The sequence below is a fragment of the Callospermophilus lateralis genome, chromosome 14, assembly GCF_048772815.1.
Source record: "Callospermophilus lateralis isolate mCalLat2 chromosome 14, mCalLat2.hap1, whole genome shotgun sequence".
Classification (NCBI taxonomy): domain Eukaryota; kingdom Metazoa; phylum Chordata; class Mammalia; order Rodentia; family Sciuridae; genus Callospermophilus; species Callospermophilus lateralis.
In genome coordinates this window covers 56,352,295-56,365,016 of record NC_135318.1, presented here as the reverse complement: position 1 = coordinate 56,365,016, position 12,722 = coordinate 56,352,295, and the positions used below count along the sequence as shown (strand labels likewise).

Genomic DNA, 12,722 nt, shown 5'->3' with positions numbered 1-12,722 from the left:
GTCACACTGTGGGTAAAAATGTCACTGGGTAATTGTGGTTGGTTGGTTTTGAAGACAATTTTTATTTTCAAATCACAATAAAATGAGTTTTTTTGAATGCCTGGAATATTAAAATCATAGCCATGAGAATTTATGTATTCCCAGAACTGCCAAGGTATGACTAGTTAAACTCATAAAGTTTTTCATTGATGCTTATATGCTGCCTATTCATTTATTTTCTTCTATTTATGTTAAAGAACAGGTAAGTCATAGATAATATAAAGTTTTAAAGTATGATAGAAAAGATTTTTCTCTGAAAATTGGGCAAAAAATTTTTAATCAACTATTTTTAAATTTTTACTTGGAAAATAAATATTTTCTAATCTTTAAAATTTACCTAAAAATTTATCATTTTAACCATTTTTAAGTATACAGTTAATTTGCATTAAGTACATTGTTTTGAATCTGTCATTATCACACATTCACATAAATTTTTTCAACTTGCAAAACTGAAGCTCTGCACCCAGTAAACAATAACTTTTTTATTTCTCCCTCCTCCCAGCCCCTTACAACCACCATTCTACTTTGGTCTTTATGACTTTGACCACTCTAGGTACCTCATATAAGGAGAATCATATAGGATTTATCCTTTGGTGGCTGCCTTATTTCTCTTAGCCTAATGAAGATTAATCCATGTTATTTGTCAGGATTTCTTTCTGAGTAATAAGTCTGAGTAATATTCTGTTGTGTAAAAATACCACTTTTTTTTTTTTCATTTTCTTGTTGGACACTCAGGTTGCTTCCATCTTTTGACTATTGTGAATAATACTGCTGTGAACATGGGTGTGCAAATATCACTTTCTGACTCTGTTTTCAATTCTTTTGGATATATACCCAGAAATTAAATTGCTGGATCATATGGTAATTCTATTTTTAAATTTTTTTGCATTCCCACCAGCAATACACAAAGGTTTGAAAAAAAATTATAAAAACTTTTTAATACTGATCTCTTTAGTTGCGACATAAGTGCTGCTTCCTAGAATTAGACTTTAAAAAAAAAAAAAAAGGAGCCTCTTGGTTTCGTGGCACTCCATCATCTCTTGAAAAATTAAGCAAGAGAAGCTGTTTTCTCAGTGGTCAAAATAGGCATTCCTTTCATAACTATTTGCCTGGTATCTTCCTTATTTCTTTTCTTTCTTTCTTTCTTTTTTTTTTTTTTAAGAGAGAGAGAGAGAATTTTTTATTTTTTAGTTTTCGGTGGACACATCATCTTAATTTTATTTTTATGTGGTACTGAGGATCAAACCCAGCGCCCTGCGCATGCCAGGCAAGTGCGATACCGCTTGAGCCACATCTCCAGTCCTACCTTCCTTATTTCTAACTGCTGTATTGTAATATTGAAAAATCCAAGGTCAATAAAGTATGGAAACCATTTTTAAGTATACAGTTAACGTGCTTTTACTCTGGAAAATTTGTATTCCCAAAGATTTAATTCTGTAATATGAACTTGAAATGGGGCATGGTGTTTGATTTTTGCTTCTAACATGAAGACGTCATAGATAGTTTTGTGTCTGACTGGAACTATATAGAGCAACTATATTCAATTAAGATAATTGGCATATCAGTCACCTCATAGAGTGGCTAAATTTTAAAAACAGTGTCTCTCATCAAAAGACTTCAGGGTTTATATACCCCATGTTGAATGACATAAATTTCCAAAGCAAGAGCTATAGCAGCCACATCATCAATTTTGATGGGCATACATTGAACTCTTTCATGTTTGTTAGTTAACACTTGTTCTGCTCCTCATTCCTAATTAGAGTCAGAATGGTTCACTGCAAGCCGTGGGTTTTATTAGCATGTATAAATAGGTAGGATCATCCGTTTTTGTATTTATTTATTTATTTATTTTAAAAATTTTTTAGTTGTAGATGGACATAATACCTTTATTTTTTATTTTTACGTGGTCCGGGGATCGAACCCAATGCCTCACGCATGCTAGGCAAACGCCGTACCACTGAGCCACCACCCCGGCCCCCGTTTTTGTATTTAAAAGAATGTCACAAGTTATTTTAATTATCAATCAGACTGATTTGTAAAAGGTTTATTATTTTCTTTCTTGCAGTTGATATTTTTGACTATCTTGAGAGGGGAGGGATAAGAGGAGAATCTGAAATGGATTCATGCCTAAATTTCAACTTTAGCAACTACCTCCTCCTTTCTTCTCTCCCCGTCCCCATTGCCACTTGAGTTATGTTTAGGAAGCAAGGGGGAGGTGTCTAGAAGAGGAGACCCACTTTCTCTCACCTTTCCCCTTAGCGGAAAATACTTGCAATTCTTTTCCTTTAAAAGCATCCTCACCTAGGGAGTAGTTCAGTGGTAGAAAGCTTACTAGCATGAACAAGCCCATGGGTTTGATCTCTAGCATAGCAAAAAGAAAAAGAAGAAAGGACCTTTATTTCCATTATCCATCCTATCTATATACCACTGTGTCCTTTATCAGGGCAGGTCCTTTAGCCATTAAGCACTTCTCAAATCTCTTACCCTGACTAGACTCATTGTTATCTGGGAAACCTAGAGACTTGGTAAAGAACCAGGTATACTAATAGGAGTGTGATAGGAATCACTGTAGTTTGTGAGCAGACAGTTCATTGAAGAAGAAATGTAAATTGCTGGTAAATTTTTTTAAAGTTTATCATCGTGATGAATCTAGAAAGTACCAACTATAAAAGTAAGATGCTATGAATTCTGAAGATGTAGAAAAATAGACGCTTCAGATCCTGCTAGTAGGAGCATCAGCTCTTACAACTTCTTGTGAGGATAGTTTGGCTGTTTATAATGAAAGTCTTCAAGGTTTTATTTTCTCATTTACAATTCTGTTTCTGAAAACTTAGTCTGAGAAATATGGGTATGCTTAAATATTTGTTGAACAAACAAATTCATAGGAAAGGACTGGGAAGATATTCATTAAGTTAATAGTTGATATCTCTGAAAGTGGAATTACAGGCACATTTACATTTATCCTTTGGCTTATCTCTTTTTCCCAAATTTTCTACAATTAATATGTACTACTTTTATAATAAGGAAGAAAATAGAAATTTGTTCTTTTTCGTGATGAGCCATGAGCTTAGATCTTTCCCTGACTTCCCTGTTCTCCTCATGGCTGTGCCTTCTGGGCAGTGTGTGTGTTGAAAAATATGTTGACTCAGCTCTGCTTTTTCCACTGACCTGCTACCCTGGGTCCAGTCACTTACTTCCTGCTTGGGTCTTCCTGCCAAATTACTTCTCAGAATTTTGCAGCCCTCCTGCTTGTGTCTTCCTCCAAGCACCCTCCCTTGGAGTCCTTACCCTCCACTTTCATATTGAGAGTCCATCTCTTGAGCAACTAGCTCCTGTTCCCATTTTTCCCTTCATACATAATTGGCTTTTATTGGAGGTAGAGTTCTTAAGTTTACTTTCATTTTTATCAATAAGGAAATTCAGAGAGAGTAAGAGACTTGCCCACAGTACAGCACAAACCTAGAGCAGAACCTCGTCTCCTGCTTTTCCTTCTCTCAGCCCAGGCTGCCTATTCCCCATGTCTCACTTTATAGAAGTTCTGCATGTTCTGTTCTCCTACAAGGCATTTGAGGAAGATCTGGAATGTTACCCATGTCCTCTGCTATACTCAAACATCTGTGATGTGGTGACCGCTCATCCACTTATTACTCCCACTTAAAGAAGTTAATACCCTTTTATATGTCACTTTACTTACATACATACATACAAATTAATTCTGATAAATACAACTATTTTATCCTAATAAACCTTTAAATTAGTTCTTATCCTCTGTTTATAGGTGAAGAACTGAAGCTTAGAACTGTTAGATAACTTAAGTTTTGTGTTACTTATTTACTTCTCAGAATTTTGCAGACCTCAGCTTAAGTCCCCAAAATGTACAGCATCACAAAAAAAAAAAAAAAAAAAATTAAAATTAAATCTTCCCCAGATCCGGGGTATCCTCTCATTTCTACAAGCATAGCTCCCCCTATAAACACACACACACACACACACACACACACACACACACACACACGCACATTTAGAGTCTGGAATCGGTTCTAAAATATCAGAGTCAGATGAGGAACTGTTGGAAAACTGTACCATTTTCTTCTATCCAGAATTATCTACTGCTTTTCCCATGCAGTGGAATATATTGGGGTCACAGGATTATAATTCTAACACAAAGATAGAATAACTCTTTTTTTTAAATTTGTTTTTGTAGTTATAGATGGACAGAATACCTTTATTTTATTTATTTTTATGCAGTACTAAGGATCAAACCCAGTGTCTCATACATCCTAGGGAAGCGCTCTGGTACAGCCCCAGCCCGCAAGATAGAACAATTCTTGTAAAACAATTCTTAGGAGGATTAAATCATTTCTAAAATGCAGTTTATGAATAATTTCTGCTTCATTGATCTGTCACTTTGAATAATCGAGAATAGGAGTGTGAGTCTTTAAGCATTTCTGGTATGAACTTCCCCAGAAGATGGCTTATGCTTTTGTATCCAGAGAAGACATTTCCCATGATTCATATAAAATTTAAGAAGTTTTTGTTTACTAGATAACAATAAGTCATGATGCTGACGTGGGACTTGATTGAGGTTTTGGATCTTGAACACTTCTAGCAGTTTCCTAAGTTTACTATCCTCTTCTCTTTGTTGTTCTTTCCCATGCCTCACCTTAATACTTGGCCTTGAATGTAAGAGAAAGGACAATTCATAATACAAGGACTTAGGGGCTAGCTGTTGATGCAGATGGACAGCCACCAGGCTCCATGACTGATAGGCTGTCAGCATCCTACAGCCTTTTTTGGGCCTCCCATTACATGTGTTTCAGGAGTTTCATGTACAGTGAGCACAAATGACCAGTAATAGCTTTAGATGTGACCTCATACAAGAGTCTTTACATTTTAAAGAATCAAAGTCCCTTAGGTAAACCAAAAGAATGAATCTCTAATAGAGTAGAATATCCCAGTCTTTGTATCTGTTGCTTTCTTGCTATAAGAGCTTAGCCAAATTGCTTCACTTTTCTGGAGTTAGTTTCTTAATTAATGAGAAGGCTAAATTGGGTAAAATCTGAGGTTTCTTCCAACACTAACCTAATAAATGTACCATTGTGCCTGGATGTGGAGACCCATCCTCCTATGCTGAGACAGCCAGCCAGATCCTCCAGGCAGTGTGTAGAGGGATCTTTGAAAACATATCTGGGCTCCTTAGTGCCTTGCCTGAGACTTAGAGCAAGTCACACACTCTGAGTCTTTGATGTCCCCCAATCTGTCTCATCACATAACACTTATGTGCACATGCACCCGTACTTTTTTTTTACCTTCTAATATGCTTTTTGCTAATGGCTAATAAAATAATTAGATTCTTGTTAAAGACCACCGCGCGACCAGCTCGCTGGTTTCATACAAGAGGTTCGTAGCATAGAAGTTAACTAGTGAGATCGAAATAAACACACAAGACTCAATTACCTTTTTCTTTGACCAGGTCCGAGCCGGTCCTCCTCTAGTTCTCACCTCAAACCACCCAGTGGGGCAGTAAGGCTTACTCAGGACTAGCAGGAGAGAGAGAGAGAGAGCGCAGGCCAGGGAGTGGCCTTTTATTGGGGAACAAGAAATTCAGGGGAAAATTCCATCCAATGAAGGTCGAGGGGGGCAGCATTCCAAGGTCAGGGTCAGTGATTGGTCTCAGGGTCAATGGTCAGTCACACCCCCATGCGGACAGGCTTTCCCACCTGGAGAGGGTGGGGATAGCTCCGACACAGTTTGGCCAGATCGCCTCACACCCAATCAGGCAGGTGCCCAATCATGTGCGAGAATGGCTTCCCTATTAAAGTACCTGACTTTTTCCAACTGATCTTCTACTCTCCCCACCTCTCCAATGAATCTAAGGCACAGACGTGGCAGGGAATATGAACTAAGTCTTAATAAGACCTTCCCTGCCTTCAGTCACCTTGTAAGGGCTGCAAGAGCAGTGAGTGCAGACTGCTCCAGGAGGTTCCTAATGTGGAAGGAAGTTTAGAAGAGATGGTGTTTGACCAACACAGAAAGATATGATGGTGCTCTCTCTGTTTTATAGACGAGGAGATAGCGTGAGGTTTAAGGAACTGCACCAGGGTCACAGCTCATCACCAGGGAGGCTAGAATTCAAACTCTGAAAGAATTCCTGCCCAAGGTTTGCATCAAGTAATTTTGGCCTTTACCTTTTTATCCATGACCTCACAGGATTTCAAATACTTGAATGCCAAGTGAAGGAAGCAAATTACATTTTTTAAAATGACAATTTTTTTGCAGAAAAATAAGATACAGACTAGTGTTCAGAATAATGAAGAGATAGAGTTTTTTAGGAAAACCATCTTATTTTATCTGTAAGTAACAATAACCATTTTTATTTTTATTTCTATCTTAAAAATTCAAATGTACACATTTATAAAATTACCACTGAAATAATGATATAGAATATTTCCCAACATTTAAAAAATTCATTGTTCCCCTTCATAGTAAATATGTTTCTCTCACCCTAGACCCTGGCAACAATGAATCTGTCCCTATGGTTTTGTCTCCTGCAGAATTTCCTATTTTTTTTTTTTTTTTCCTTTTCAGTACTGGAAATTGAATATGCTAGGCAATAATTCTACTACAGACCTACATCCCCCACTGGCTTTGAGACACGGTCTTGCTAAATTGCTGATATAGTGTTACACTGTATAGTTGAATAGACCCCCAGTGTTTTATTCCTCCTGCTTTTGAGAAGTTTCCTTTCCTCTCCATCATTGTTGTTGTTGTTGTTGTTAGAGTTGTAAATGGACAGCATGCCTTTATTTTTGTGCAGTGCTGAGGATCAAACTCAGTGCCTCATACATGCTAGGCAAGCGCTTTGCCACTGAGCTACAACCTACCCCCTTTTTCTCCCTTCTTTTCTTCAGTGTAAATCAGGTATAAATGAGAAATGTGCAGCATATTGTCATGTAATTCAAAGACATTTATATTCCATGTGCTCCAAAGATGATAAATTAGCTTCACATAAATAAAAATAACAATCTCTTTTTTTGTTTCAGTGTGTTAATTATACCAAAACAACTTATCTTGCCAAGACTGTAGAATCTGTTCTTTCATTTGGTCTGTGTAGTTGAAGACATGTCTGGGCTCCTTATGACCCCCTTAAATTATGACCCCCTTAAAATATGATTCCTGTCTTTTAATGAATATCAGTTTATTTATCGCTTAGCTCATTTTCCAACATCCTAGAAGACTACAAATTCATTAAAATGTTATATACACATGCTTGAACTTTAAACCACTTATTTTTTCAAACACACTTTAATTTTGGTTAAACTGGGCAAGAGTTAGAATTTGTGACTTGAAGCTCCTTGTAACAGAGGCATGAGCTCTTAATTCCCTTCTTCCTGTGGGATTCTGTGATTCCTTTTTTTTTTTTTTTTTTTTTAAGTTAATGCTCAACCTTTAGTCACTTAAAGGTAAGTAGAGTGTTGTTGATGGATCAGGGCTAAAGGAATTATTTTGGAAAGAACCTTAAATTACCAGGTATGACAAATCTGCTGGCTTCTTGTTTATTTACATTAAATTACCAGGTATGACAAATCTGCTGGCTTCTTGTTTATTTGTTTGTTTTTGGCTTCTAATGTCTTTTTATTTGTTAGCTAACAGACATCAACAGTAATTCATCTGCAGGCCTAAGTCAACTGTTTTGAGATTTGACCATAGAATAATTAAGAATAGGAACACGTTACATATACATCATTGACAGTCAGTAAATGATTTTTTAAGTTACCTTATGTGAGACTGAATTGATTATAAACTGTTTCTAAATGCAAATTTTTAAAAAATAGGTTGAAAACTATGCCCCCAAAAAGGAAACAAATGCACAAAGTTTTGTATGCAAATGTTTATGGTAACCTTATTTTTCATAGCTGACAACTGGAAACAACCAGAAACCTATTAACTGGTTAGATGGATCAACAAAATGTGGTACAGCCACACAATAAAACAATACTCCTCAATAAAAGAGAACAAACTTCTGATTTAGGCTACATGGATGATTCTCAAAAATACTTTGCTAAATGAAGGAAATCAGACACAATAGACTACACATTGTGTGGCTCCATTTAAAATGGAAATTCTGGCCTAGGCTTGGTGACAAACATCTGTAATCCCAGTGACTTAGAACCTGAGGCAAAAGGGTCGGAAGTTTGAAGCCAGCCTCAGCAATTTAGCAAGACCGTGTCTCAAAGCCAGTGGGGGATATAACTCTGTAGTAGAATTTTTGCCTAGCATATTCAATTTCCAGTACTGAAAAGGAAAAAAAAAAAAAGGAAATTCTGCAGGAGACAAAACCATAGGGACAGATTCATTGTTGCCAGGGTCTAGGGTGAGAGAAACATTACTATGAAGGGGCACAATGAATTTTTTTAAATGTTGGGAAATATTCTATATCATTATTTCGGTGGTAATTTTATGAATGTCTACATTTGTCTAAATTCACCAAATTGTACACTTGAAATTGGTGATGTCTATTAAATGTCAATTATACCTCAAAACAAGCAGAGAAACAAACCTAGAGCACATCTTACCACTTGTCTTGGGGAAATAGCCTTTTGTAAACTGAATTTGGAAAACATGTTTTTAATAAGATACCAATAGTATTAATTTCTATAGTGAATTTTTACCAAATATTGACCCCTAAAATGTGTTTGCATAGAAAACAGTGAGTGAATACTGGGCAGGGTGGCACACCTCTGTAATCCTAGTAACTTGGGAGGCTAAGGCAGGAAGATTGCAAGTTTGAGGCCAGCCTCAGCAATTAACAAGACCCTTACTTAAAATAAAAAATGAAAAAGAAAGAAAACAGTGAGTGAGTCACTTGCTTTAATATCTCATTGCTTTTTTGCTTTCTCTTTACCTCTCTGCCCAACCTAGAAAAGCTAATTGAGGGACTCAAATCTCCTGACACGTCTCTTCTGCTCCCTGAACTCTTGCCTATGGCAGATCCTTTTGGTAGCACTTCTGATGCTGTAATTGGTAAAGTCACCATCTGTTTCTTCAATCATGCATGAAATGTATGTGTATTTTGAATTAAGTGTCTGATTAACAGATCCTAGAATGAATTTCATATGAATGAACAGGAATGTGAAGAATTCAGTTGCAAAAGCATCATGAAAAAATTGGTTTCTAACTGGACTTGACTTTACTGAACTTGATGGAATATAGCAGATTCTTCCTTAGAAGGCCAATGCATGTGCCAGAAAATGCTTTGTCCAGTGGTTAAGCTCCCTGAATAGAATCTAGGGCAAAACTCAGTCTACTTATTTGCTTATATTTTCTTGTGTTCCAATAGCAAGGCAGGCAAAACCTACAAAGTATCCAAGGCCTCTGTACTTTAGGAGGAGCAGTCATTAGAGACCAGGTAATGCCTCTGGGGAAAAGTGTCCTAGAATTCACAAATGCCATGGCCCTACAGAAAAAATGGACCTTCAGTTGAGAAACATGACATGGTGCAGAATGCCTCCCAGCTACACCATGGGATGGAGATGAGATGGATTTGAGGCTTTTGCATTAGATTAGAGGATGTTTACTCTAAATTTGTTACTTAAAAAAAGCAAAATTACCAGAAGAATTTAAGGTGCCTTTTAGCTAATCTCCTCTAACATGGTAGAAATCTCATGCTTGAAAGAGGCTTGTGTTCCATGCTCTAACAGTGAAATCTAGACACTGAAAGCAGCAAAAATAGTCACTTTTTGTACTTTCCATCTTGCTGAGGCTGGTATTTTAGCAACCTGTGTTCAGAAATTTTGCAAAAGCAAGCCTTCACGAAATTTCCTGAAGAAACTTCTGTCTTCCTTCCCTTACCCTTTCCTCTCCTTTCTTAATGCTCTGTTACAAAAGAAAAAGCTGATGTTGCCGTTGAGAGTCTCATACCAGGACTGGAACCCCCAGTTGCCCAGCGCCTCCCATCTCAGACGGAGTCTGTGACCTCAAATCGCACAGGTCAGTCAGGGATCTCAATAGCTGAAGGGTCTGATCAATGTGGCTTTCTACTTCTGACAGATGATCATCAGCTTATTTTTTAGCCTGGCTAGTTTCTCCTAGAGTGGATACTTGTTCTTATAGCCCTGGTGTCTAGATGTTGGATGTATTTTTCCTTGCTGAAGAACTGAGTACTTTCTGGATTTGTGCTCTTTTTAGAGTAGGCCCTATGCTTACCCTGGTTATAGAATTTCTTTATTCAAGATTCTTTTTACTGGTGGCAGATCTCTCCACCTCCTTAATTAAAGAACTCTGCAAAGTGGTCATACTGTAAACCCCCTCTAGACTGCCCAGCCGTCTTTCCCACCTGAGAACATCAGTGGGTATCTGCAGAGCACATCTCCTATGGGTTGACATTTTTTACCCAGAACAGTGCTTTAATCTTCTAGGGGTGGTTTGCTGTTAAATTGTAGGCAAAACCAGATTATTCCTTGGATTCAACATTACTTTCACCTTAATTTCAACATTCAGTCTTAGTAGAATTTCTTAGCTGCTTATAAAAACAAATTTGATAACATTCATTTTTATTGAGTCTATAATTACCTTGATAAAAGTGTCTGATTATCTGACTCAGAAAATCAGCAGTTAGAGGTCTTGGAAATGTGAACATAAACTTACTCAGGTGAAAAAATTTACCCCAGAAGATAAAGTGGTTCGTTTTCTTGTCCTCACTTGGATATTTTCTCCTAGAAAACTCTCCCAAAAAACAATCCTTGTTTAAATGCTTGAACTCTGAATTTTTGTCTTCCTTCCATTCTTTAACTGAAAACAAATTACGTGTTCAAAGGAGTAATTTAAATTTAAGAATACTAACAAGACACATTTAGAATGGTAATCTGATTGAGTTCTAGAAAGTATTGTTTAATCTCATCACATTCTACTAATAAAGAGCTAGATCAACTCTCCTGGTTAATTTCAATACCAATTTCAGTTTCAGTGTGGTAAATCTTTTCCTGTGAGTGTTAGGGAAATGAAACAAATTGCAAAGTTCTTTTTCTGAAATGGTACTTGCTGAGAACTAAGTTGTTAAAATTGTACTGGCATCCAAATCAGACTTGCTTAACCAGCAACCTCTGAGCTAAAATGTCTCCTATACTTCCAAGTTAATGTTAAGAGGAGTCTAGAAATACATGTTGATGTGGATAGAAATCCAGAGGACTTAACACGTTTCTTTTGGTTTTCTTTCTCCCGCCTTGGCTTGAATGTATAACTTGTAAATGCAATAATTTAAAGGCTTAGATCTAATCTCATGATATTGTTATATGTGCCATTTAATGCTGTCACTGACCTGGAATGCTGTTAACTGGACTCAGATTCTCTCACTGGGGAAGATTCCCTGCTTGACTGCTCTCTGCTTTCTAACCCTACTGCTGACCTTCTGGAAGAGTTTGCTCCCATAGCAATCTCTGCTCCAGCCCATAAAGGTAAATTCTTCTTCTGAGGCCCACAGGTATCCCTGGAGGAGAAGAGCTGAACAGCTCCTAAGTTTCCCTTTTCATAATTCTTTAAACTTCCTTTTATAGAAAACTTGAGTTTGTATTCTTAGTCACTGTTATGATACCTCTCAGAATATCTAATAAGCCTTAGAGAACAGATTGGTGAGGGTGTTACTTTCTGGCAAGAACTGGATGCAGGTGATATTTTATGTTGCCTTTGAGCACCATATACCTTAACAGTCAGCCAAGAAAAATGTTTGAGGTGACTGTCCACTCACTGTAATTATTAATGTGATACTTGTTGACCTTGGAAAGTAGAGTTGTTCATCAAATGTGATTCAGGGTTTTGAACAATTATGACTACAGTAAAGAAACAGGTGTTCCTCAAAAGTCACTCTTCAGAGATTGAATTTTAAAAAGTTTCAAATTTTGTTCATTTTAAAATCATGATTGATTACTTGATTTTTCTTTCTCATCTGGCATTTTTACTTCTTAGTTTTGGATTAATATTGATTTGAAATTCTGCTGGACAGAGGTAGCTTGAATTGAGTTTTGTTCAGCTAGAAGTTTGTGACAATGGTAGGTACACTGTCTGACTTCCTCTATGTAGGCATTTACTAAACTTATTTCTCTGCTTGAGTAATGAAAGTGGTTTTCTAGAAGGAGAAAATACATAGAAAAGGAACAGCTGAAGCCCTTTCTGAGGGAAATTCAAGGAGGAAGCTGCCCAGAGATGACTAAAAGTAATTAGCTCATGGTTTGCAGTGGTAATAGCTGAGCTTTTGTTTTTATCTCTGATAGCATTAAAATGATTTTTTTTTATAGCATATGTAAAGGGAAGTTACCTGATTAGACAGTGGTGTGTGGCAGGAGTATGCCAGCAGCAGTATCTACAGAGAAACATCCCTTGCAAAATAGGTGCTCAGCTAGCACTTGTTGGTACTGTTGCTTTAATTAGATTGGAGAAAATATTTTTAAAAACTTCTGCTAGAAGTCTCAGTGCAGGAGATTTTATGCCCTACTGCTTCCTGAGGCAACTAAGTCATTTGAAAGTCTTTTCCCATTCACAGAACAATGAGTCCTTCTATAAGTATTTTTACTTGCCTTGTGTATACTTACCTATTGTTGGTTTGGGGTCTCTTGGGGATAGGGATTGAACCTAGGGCTTCACACATGCTAATCATGTGCTGTTCCACTAGGCTGTACCCCCTGCCCCTT

The 12,722-nt window shown here is 37.1% G+C and overlaps 1 protein-coding gene across 3 annotated transcripts in view; it reads left to right on the top strand.

The window, feature by feature from the left end:
* Aak1 (AP2 associated kinase 1) overlaps positions 1 to 12,722 on the top strand; it is a 174,311-nt gene that overhangs the window by 144,023 nt on the left and 17,566 nt on the right. The window contains exons 18-20 of one of the 3 annotated variants that reach the window (XM_076832529.2): positions 8,962 to 9,063; positions 9,928 to 10,029; positions 11,382 to 11,492. The exons of the other annotated variants lie outside the window; for them this stretch is intronic. Of the exons in view, the coding sequence (XP_076688644.2) occupies positions 8,962 to 9,063; positions 9,928 to 10,029; positions 11,382 to 11,492 (315 nt within the window). The remainder of the gene's footprint in view (positions 1 to 8,961; positions 9,064 to 9,927; positions 10,030 to 11,381; positions 11,493 to 12,722) is intronic. 3 annotated transcript variants of the gene reach the window in all.